This window comes from Herpailurus yagouaroundi, unplaced genomic scaffold (genome assembly GCF_014898765.1).
Source record: "Herpailurus yagouaroundi ecotype Mexico unplaced genomic scaffold, PumYag 197, whole genome shotgun sequence".
NCBI classification, from domain to species: domain Eukaryota; kingdom Metazoa; phylum Chordata; class Mammalia; order Carnivora; family Felidae; genus Herpailurus; species Herpailurus yagouaroundi.
The window spans coordinates 25,335,158-25,345,253 of NW_024412428.1; the positions used below are offsets into that span (position 1 = coordinate 25,335,158).

The 10,096-nt window shown below is 39.4% G+C and overlaps 1 protein-coding gene across 3 annotated transcripts in view; it reads right to left on the bottom strand.

Annotated features, from left to right (window-relative positions):
• Nucleotides 1-10,096, bottom strand: part of GPALPP1 (GPALPP motifs containing 1) — a 76,057-nt gene that overhangs the window by 46,074 nt on the left and 19,887 nt on the right. For 2 of the 3 annotated variants that reach the window (XR_005782438.1, XR_005782437.1), the window contains exon 8: nt 7,013-7,231. Coding sequence is in view for 1 of the 3 variants with exons in the window: in XM_040448490.1 (XP_040304424.1) it covers nt 7,013-7,231 (219 nt within the window). In the remaining 2 variants the exon portion in view is untranslated. Of the gene's footprint in view, nt 1-4,927; nt 5,858-7,012; nt 7,232-10,096 lie in introns of those variants that run through there. The other variant, XM_040448490.1, reaches the window with a different exon arrangement.

A 10,096-nucleotide genomic window follows, 5' to 3' on the forward strand; every position in this document is an offset into this window, starting at 1 on the left:
TCTCACTTGTTGCCAAGAGTCCTGGTAAATATAGGACTATTCTGAGATCGTAAGAAGTAAGCAGATCTGTCTCCAAAAGTTGTCTGAGTGGGCTTATTATCCAGGGGTCTACAGTCACAACCATCATTTATTGCTGGATTTTGTGCTGTTTCTATGTATCATCTTCTGTAATCCTCGTAACACCCTGTGAGGTATTATTGGTTTCATCTTAAGACCAATTACTGCTGAGACAGCTTAAGGAACTTTCTCAAGTCTATACAGCCAGTGGCAGGGCCAGGATTGGATTCCAGGCTGCTGTTTCCAATGTTTATGCTCTTAATTAGCATAACTTGTTAGTGAGGGCATTTGTGCCCAGTGATAAAAGGAGCACATTTGTTTTTGTCTCAGCACATGGATGGTACGAAGAGAAAACTTTACAACTAAATACCTTATCTTATGTCAGCACAGAGCCTCAAACTCATGAGCGGTGAGATCATGACCTGGGCTGAAGTTGGGTGCCCAACCAACTGAGCTACCCAGGCTCCCCACCATGCCTTTTAGGGTTATTTATTCATCTTTTGAGAGAGAGAAGGAAAGAGAGCCAGGGCAAGCATGAGCAGGGGAGGGGTAGAGAGGGAGGGAGAGAAATCCCAAGCAGGCTCCTCGCTGTCAGCGCAGAGCCCAACGTGGGGCTTGAACTTGAATTCTCCAATGACCGTGAGATCATGACCTGAGCCAAAACCAAGAGTCTGAGGCTTAACCGACTAAGCCACCCGCGCGGCCCCCCGACCTCAGGTGATTTTGATGGTGGCTCAAGGATTACAAATTAAGAAATAGATGGATTTACTGTACTCTTGTCCCTAAATGAAAATGTCCTTCCATGTCCTGGAACTCTAAAGATTAATTACTCAATTGGTATCTGTTGCATTCCTCTGGTGCTATTGAGCTCTTTAAAAGAATGTACATCATCCTTAATAATTAGGCCTAGGAGAAGGAAATGAATAATAATTTATAACACATTTTGACAAAAGAGAAAAACCCAGATCTGCTTAAAATAATTACAGTTTCGGTGACAGGTGTGGGCACAAGTTCAATGCACTGATTTTCTGCTGATGACCATTATTAATGGAGTACATACAGTCTTCAGAACAAGGGCCTAAAGGGTGAACTCAGGCATGTTTGGGAAATTCTAGAAGGCCAGGTGGGCAGATTTTTGGTATTAGAATCCACCTAGGTAACTCCTCTCTGGTGTTTATGACTTGGCTAAAGTATATTCTTCTCTGGGAGGCTTCCTTCGATCTACTAAAACTGGGTTAGATGCCCTTATGTGGGATTCCTAGCACCGGTAGCAAGGACCAACCCTCAGCCCCCATAGTTCTTACATACCACCCACACTGGCGCGGTTCTTCAAACACCTCAGAATTAACACTTCAAGGCCTTCGCCTGTGCGGTCAGTCACTTTTCACACTGTTAGCACCTTTTCCTTTCTTTCTTTTTTTTAAAGTTTACTTATCTTGAGAGAGTGTGAGTGGGGGAGGGGCAGAGAGAGAGGAGAAGAGAGAGAATCCTAAGCAGGTGCCATGCTGTCAGTGCGGAGCCTGACTCGGGGCTCGATCTCATGAACTGTGAGATCAGGACTTGAGTCGGTCACTGAACCAACTGAGCCACCCGGGTGCCCCAAACCTTTTTCATTTTTTGGGTTTCAGCTTAAATGATATCTCAGAGAGACTTTCCTTATTGCTTTCCCTAAAGAAGCATATGTAATACAAAATTAGGACTTGAAAAAAGGGGGGATAATGCCCCACTCCAAATTTTATAAAAGAATACATGCTTTTGCAAAGCATTTGGAAAGGAGAGAAAGAAAAAACAATCTGCTAATAAAACACTCCTGAAAACACCACCAACTGTTATAGAACCTTACAACATGCAGAACAATGGAATCTTAGTTATAACCCAGGATGACCCCTCTTGTGCCACGGTGCTCTTAAAAGCATTTCCAATTTGTCTTAAATTTCTAAGGAATATTACTATTTGTAGTTATGTTGGGATAAGGAAAACCTGGTAAGTGAGCCATCTTCCTAAAATGTTCTGGTTGGCCAGAGTAGATTTTTGTGAAATAGTCTCTTTACTAATATTGCCTGCTCCAGATGAATTAATATTATTTAGGCAAAACAAAAATTGGGGCACCTGGGTGGCTCCGTCAGTTGAGCAAGCAACTTCAACTCAGGTCATGATCTTGTGTTCGTGAGTTCGAGCCCCACTTCGGGGCTCCCTGCTGTCAATGTGGAGCCTGCTTCGGATTCTTTGTCTTCCTCTCTCTGCCTTCCCCTGCGCGTGCTCTCTCTCAAAAATAAAAGAAACATTAAAACAAAACAAAACAAAACAAAAATAGAAGACCACAACTCCTGAGATATAGATGAAACTTTATTTGTACATAAAAAATTATACATCAGGGATTCTTTTCTAAAAAGTCTTTTATTGTAAAGCTCAAAATGAAAAGATTCAAAGAGGCAGTGGGATAGCTCTTTGATTTTGTACATAATACAGTCACAGTTAAACAATTTTTTAAGCCACAAAAACATACACCTACCCTATAATAGGAAATACATGACCTCTAACTGCACACTTAAATCTCATGATGCCATTCAAGGCCAAAGTAAAATTACTATCATGATAGAGGAGATTTGGCATTGATGTTAGCACAGGCACTATCTCTGACCACTTCTCTCTATGTTAATTTTTCTTCTCAGATACATTAACAGTGAATTGTTTTCTAACAATACTTAGTACCATGTAAGAAGTGAAAGAGACATGACAAGGACTCTTGTAAATAGTTAGAAAACTATCTCCCAAGATCACACATTTCTGAGTAATAATATTAACATTATCCACCCTATGTAAGAAATATAAAGCGTCATAATGTTTGGGGACCAAATAATTTATAGAATAAGTATTAATCTATTCTGGAGCATGTAAGCCTCAGTATCAGGTAAATCTCAATCTCACTTCTAAAACAAGTCGTTAATTCATAGAACCATTAAAATTTCAAGAGATGAATTAAATGTCAAATGGTTGCTACATCCAAACACGATTAAAAACTCTTAGTAAGACCATGGCTTTTTTTTTTTTATTTTTTTTTTTTTTTTTTTTGTGGTTACTAGTGGAAGCAACTAAATCTATCCGAGATGACATTTTATACAGGCAGACAAAAATCATATAATTTCAGATACACTGAACTTAGATGTCACCTTCAACAATAAAGAAAGTTGGAGTATCTGCTTCACCTTTTGAACTTAGTATTGCTTTTTTCTTCTTCATCTTTTTTAAAGTTTATTTATTTATTTTCAGAGAGCTTGTGAGAGGAGAGAGAGGAGAGAGCGAGAGAGAGCGAGCGTGTGTACATGTGCGTGAAAGCAGGGGAGAGGCAGAGAGAGGGAGAGAGAGGATCCCAAACAGGCTCTGTGCTGTCAGCGCAGAGCCCAACTCAGGGCTCAATCTCATGAACCCGTGAGATCATGACCTGAGCCAAAGTCAAGAGTCAGACGTTTAACCAACTGAGCCACCCAAGCGCCCCTCTTCATTTTTAGGTTTCAAAAGACTTCACAGTTCTATAAAACTTGACCAAGAAATGTAGGTATTTAAAAAGTTCTTACTAGAAGATGTCAACAATGCCAATTTCCCTCCAGATGGATGGAGACTTGACTTAATTAGGCTTTTTACCACTTTGGAAGGGGGAGGGGCTGACATGAGCACCTTTGTATCCTGTGTAAATAGCAACTCTGTTCTTTTATTATCAGTGTTGTTATATTGGGCTTAATCTCTCAGAGGGACAAAAAACCCTCTGGTCTGGCCTTATATTTTATTAAAATTGTCCTCAGGTGGCATGAAAGAGCATTACATCTAAAGCGGCAGTAAGCTGGCAACTTGTGGAAGGCATTATGCAGAAAGAAAAGGTTTTTCTTCCTTTTGCTAAGGACAAAGACACTCAAGGGTGAGAGAAAAAAATAGTAAATATGCGATACAGAAACATCCTATCCCTTTAAGATGAATAAAGCAAGGAAAAATAAGTAACCAACGGTGACATTTTTACTTTAAAAAAATACCAAGTTTCCCTAAGACATAATGTTAGAAATTTATTTAAGGATGAGGAACTGGAAAACATTTCTTCATTTCACCAAGGAAAAAAATATAACCAAATTAAATGAGAGCAATGGATGCTTTTACACAAAGTTTTGTGTTCAGAAGGCATTACCCACTAAAAATGACATCTTTAGTTCAATTTTGCTTAGACAAGAAGCTTTTTCAATTTCCTTAGGAGAATAATTCATCTTTTTTTTTTTTTTTAAAGTTTATTTATCTTTGAGAGCGAGAGCACGCGTGTGTGACCAGGGAAGGAGCAGAGAGAGAGGGAGAGAGAGAATCCCAAGCAGGCTTTGCACCGTCAGCACAGAGCCCAAATGTGGGGCTCAATCTCATGAACTGCGAGATCATGACCTGAGCCAAAGCCCAACGCTTAACTGATTGAGCCACGCAGGCACCCTTAATTCATCTATTTAATAGCAACACTCCTCGAGTAGGCTATAATATCTTACACTGGTATTATAAGAGAGTAAAGAAGACTGATTTGTGCCATAATCTGAACAGTTCACTCAATGTTCATAATGCCTAAAAAAACCCTAGGAATCATAATTTTTTCCATTAAAACCCCACACTTCCCACCTAGTCTCTGGTTTGTGTTCTTTTTCCCCACAGAAAACAAAACTCCTCATACTTCATCAAAACTAGGACACAGAACTAGTGAACAATCAGGATTACTCTGTAAGAAAACATAATTTAGAGGACTTGGATTTAGGCCTTAACTATTTAGAATGCTCTATTTGACATTTTAAGAAACAGTACCTAAAGCATTACAAACTAATATACTCTCATTAGAGTGGTTATGATTAGAGTTTCCATTTATATTTTTGTATTCAGGGCTAATTTTGATTTTTTTAAAAAAATATTCATGATTGATATAAAAGATCAGTCCCCAATAAATTAGCTAAAATCTGTTAAATACAAATGGGTTAAGTTAGATCATCTCAAAGCAAAGTTCAAAGACTTAGAAAGCTTTGATTGAGACCATAGAGACCAAGTCCTAGGCTTCACACTGTTAATGGTTAATGGCATATTTTGTCCCTCAGATTGCCTCCCCTAGAAATACTTATTAAAGTTGGAAAAATCGAAATAGTTTTTCCTTAGCACATGAGACAATGCAGAGGTCCCTCTTTCTGACTTAAAAACCAACCAACCAACCAACCAACCAACCAACCAACCAACGAAAAAACAAAAACCCAAACAACAGACAAAAAGCCCCGTTTGCCCAAACAAGCAAAATGTTAACAGGACAAAACCTCCAAACCCTCTATTTGTAAATGTGCATTCACTGGCTGAAGTTTAGAGGGAAAACCCAAATAACTTCCAATTCATGGACTTACTGCAAGGACCCGACACACTTACTCCAGGGCAGGTTAATAGTATCTCACGAGGAAGTCTAAGCTCTTGTGGAGATTTAGCGGATAGTCCTGACCAGACCTTAGAGGGTACTTAAGAGACGTCACACAAATTAGGAGATGGGGGAAATCCTCAAAATAATTACTTGAAGAAAAGCCCACACTCAGAAGCCAAAAGCACATGAAATTCTATTCCACGTAAGACATACTGACTTCAGGTTTCCACGTGACTTTAAAGGACAAGGTAAAGGACAGCACAAGGTAAGTTTGTATGGCTTTTAAGACTAAAATAATCTCCAATCTTAAACTCAAAACAAAGGAATGAAGGTGGACAGACAGATAATAGAGTATTCTTCAACTTTTCTTCATTGCACAGGGAAATCCCCCTGCAGTAAGAATAAGAAAGTTCAGTAAGTTGGAAAATATTTCTAACTTTAACTATATTTTCCTTTATTATTTTTAAGATTTTATTATTATTTTTTAAAGTTTATTTATTTTGAGAGAGAGAGAGAGAGCAGGGGAGGGGCAGACAGAGGGAAAGAGAGAACCCCAAGCAGGCTCTGCGTGACCAGTGCAGAGCCCAACACGGGGCTTAAACCCACAAACTTTGAGATCATGACCTGAGCCCAAATCAAGAGTAAGAGGCTTAACTGCCTGAGCCACCCAGGCACACCAAGATTTTATTTTTAGGTACCCTCTACACCCAGTGTAGAGCTCAAACTCACAACCCTGAGATCAAGAGTCGCATACTCCACTGACTGAGCCAGCCGGGCACTCCTGTATTTTCCTTTAAAGCCACAATTCAATATTGATGTAGGTTTCATACAATTAAAAATGATAAAGGTTTTAAGAAGCAACCTCAGCTTTTACATAATTCCTTAATCACCATTATGAGCCCTTGTCAGATTGGGCTATGGATGAAGGATGTAATCATTTTGAACCTTAACTCATAGAGAAGCTTTCAAAGCACTAAACACGTCCTATGATCGTATTTAACACAGAGACTGCAAACACATTTCCTTTGTCCATTCTTTAAAAAAGCATGCATATTGGGGTGCCTGGGTGGCTAAGCAGGTTAAGCATCTGACTCTTGATTTTGGCTCAGGTAGTGATCTCGTGGTTTATGGGTTCGAGCCCTGTGTCACCGCAGAGCCTGCTTGGGATCCTCTGTCTCTCAAAATAAATAAACTTAAAAAAAACAAAAAAAGCATGCACATTTACCCCAGCCTCAAACCACTCTTTCCTTTGCCATTTCTTCTAAACTAAACTTAAATTTTAGTGTCTTTAATGGCAATGCCTGGTTAGGTTATTATGAGGACAAGGCTACTTTTCCAGTAAACTACATTTTTTATCACACAAGGCTGAATATTAAAAAAAAAAAAAAAATCACCGTTTACTTATAGAAAAAGATTTTAAGGTTTATAATCTACTTTATTATAAAAGGGAATAGATTTTTACATGCAATCATTCGCAGATAACAGATTATATAGAAAAGTTCAAGTTCATCAGTTTGAAACTATACCTCACTGAAGTATACTTACTTATAAAAACATACTGCCTTTGCCGTGCGAAAATCTGGTGTTTAGTTCTCTAGATTTCTTTATCAGGGCTTTTTTCTGAGCTTCATCAAACTGATTAACTTTGAGATCCTTATCACGATCAAATGGTATTCGTTCTTGGGGCTTATTTTTCTCTTCAGCAGCCTTAGTCTTTAATTTCTTATGATGAATGTCCATAAGAGATTCTGATCTTTTTGATTCCTGGGGAGAGCAAGAGAGTAGAAGTGAAAATCTTTGTTGGTATAGACTACGGACAGAATACGATCATGAACAAAATGATTATGATGAACACTAGGGAGGGCTTTTTACAAACCCTAACAATTTTTGCCAAAACCAAGACAGCATCTATGAAGCAAATACGTAGCAGGGGCAAATTCAATCAGCCAAAATGAAGGTATCTACTAACTACCGCCACACACACTCACAAGCAAGACAGAGGGGGAACACATGTTTAAATAACCATAATGAGAAGCATCCTGCGATGTGCCACAAAGTCCAAACCAAGAACACGGCTGAGAGAGGAAGAGCAAGTCCATCGTTGCCTAGGAGCCTGGTTAGAGTTTCACGGATGCGTGGGTCTGTGAAACCCGAACGAGCGGACGGGAATAGGAAGGGCCCTGCCAGGCTGAAGCGAGAACAAGGGCAAACCAGAAAAGTAATGGCACCGAAGCGATCAAATTCAAGGCCTGTTCAGGATATACAGTGGCATATTCCATACGCTAAGAGAGTTCTGTTCCTTTCAGTTTTGTTCTTTCTCCGACATCCCTTATTTTCTTTCTTCTTAGCTGGGACAGGTGCTCACATTTTCAAATATATCTAGTAGGATGAGGTCTGGGCAAAGGCAACTGGCTTCATCAATTAGAGATTCATTGTAGACTTCTCAGTATTGACTGAAGTACAAGACAGAAGGGCCCTAGACTGAAGAAGCAGGGAGTGGAAAGCAGCAGCAGAGGTAGGCAGTGTAGACCGGCAGCTTGCAAAGTGGGGCACGGGGCATATGCGGGCCCGGGGGCTACAGAGAGTGGATTACACATGGTGGGAAGGTATGGCTAATTTTAAGATTATCCACCCACAACTCTCAACTTCTTCATGTAACCTCACTTCAAATTGATTTGGTTGATGATGCATCTTTTTATCTCTCTAAAAAAATTTTTTTTAACGTTTATTCATTTTTGAGAGAGACAGACAGAGCACAAGTCGGGGAGCAGCAGAGAGAGAGGGAGACACAGAATCCGAAGCAGGCTCCTGGTTCTGAGCTGTCAGCACAGAGCCTAATGCAGGGCTCGAACTCACTGATTGAGTGATCGTGACCTGAGCTGAAGTCAGATGCCCAATGGACAGAGCCCCCCAGGCACCCCTCTTTTTATCTTGATCTCTCCCCTTTTATTATAGCCCTCTGCCATTTAACAAGGGAGAGGCCTCTCAGAATCTCCCTGTAAGAATACTGCCTAGGAGAGCAAGTCTCCATGGTTTCAAACAAAAAATGTGAAATACTGGCACGAGGGAACTTCCTCTGACTGAGGAACTGTAAGCCCAGGAGGGCTCTGTGTTCTGTGTCTGAAACAAATTTCTCTTAAGTGTGTGGTGTCCCTCGGAAATTGATGTTTTGCTTTTTGTTGGAATGATCTGTGTGCAGACACTGAATAGACAGGCAATGGAAGAAAGGGCAAGTTTTGCTTAGCAACCACATCTCTTCCAGGCCCTACCTTGTTAAAAAATGTGAGAGCAAAGAAGTAAAAAGAGCTCTGTGAAAGCAACAGAAAAAGGCGTTGGTAAGAAACGTTAAAAATGGTAGCATCTTATTTCATCCAGGAGACAAACTCATGATATCTATCTACTTTAGAACTCAGAAGTGCCACTGGAATAATCAGGAACACATCTATTTGAATGGAAAAATGAAGTGATAGTTTCTGATAGAAAGTAAGTCTTACTTGGCTGATTTGACAAATCAGAACTGACTTTGTCAATTAGGTAATATGGTAGTTATTCCCTATCAATTGAATAATCTCAATCTGGAGCTGCAGGTTTTAGCAGAATGTACAAAAGATATTATGTTAGTTGAGTATCTATTTGAATTACCACTATTTCCATCTTCTTAATCCCTCTCACTCATTTCATAAATCTTGGTCAAATCTTTTAGAAAAAATAGATATGCAAGTCAAATGCTAATTCTTTATCTTCAGGAAAATTGAAGGAAATTTAAAACATTCCTTAGTTATTGCTAAGAAAAAAATAAGCTCTCAATACACAGAGCGTGGAGAAATAGGAACTTAAGTTCTGGATTCAGAAAAATCTGGGTTGCAATGGTGGTCCTGCTAGTTTCAACACTGGTAACCTTGGGCAAACAATTTGAACTTCATTTTATCAGCTGTAAAATGGTAGTAATCATTTTCAAATATTTGGGTGGGGAGGAGTTAAATGACGTAATTAAAAAGGATTTAGTACAGTGTCAGGTATATAAGAATCACTCATAAATGCCATGTGTCAGATTTACTGATCATTTACTATAATGTAATCTTCACATTACCTCCGCAAACTAAAAGTTATTCTCATTATATACATCCAGAAAGAAAAATTAAGAAAATAAAGTAACTGGACCAGTGTGAAAAATACTGAAGGAGGTCCTAATGAGTTGACAGTTGAGAGATCATTAATAATTTCTGTTAATAGATCACTATGAGGTTTAAGTAAATAACTCAGAAATTGTTTAAAGAATTGAATGGAGAGGCACCTGAGTGGCTCAGTCAGTTAAGCGTCTGACTTCAGCTCAGGTCATGATCTCACAGTTTGTGAGTTCAAGCCCCACGTCAGGCTCTGTGCTGACAGCTCGGAGCCTGGAGCCTGCTTCAGATTCTAGGTCTCTTCCTCTCTCTGCCCCTCCCCTGCTCATGCTCTGTGTCTCTCTGTCTCTCAACAATAAATAAACGTTAAAAATTAAAAAAAAAAAAAAATTGAATGGATCGCTATAATGAACTGCATTCCATTCTCATCCACTTCTTTATGTAAACATGATTCTTTCCTTCCTTCCTTCCTTCCTTCCTTCCTTCCTTCCTTCCTTCCTTCCTT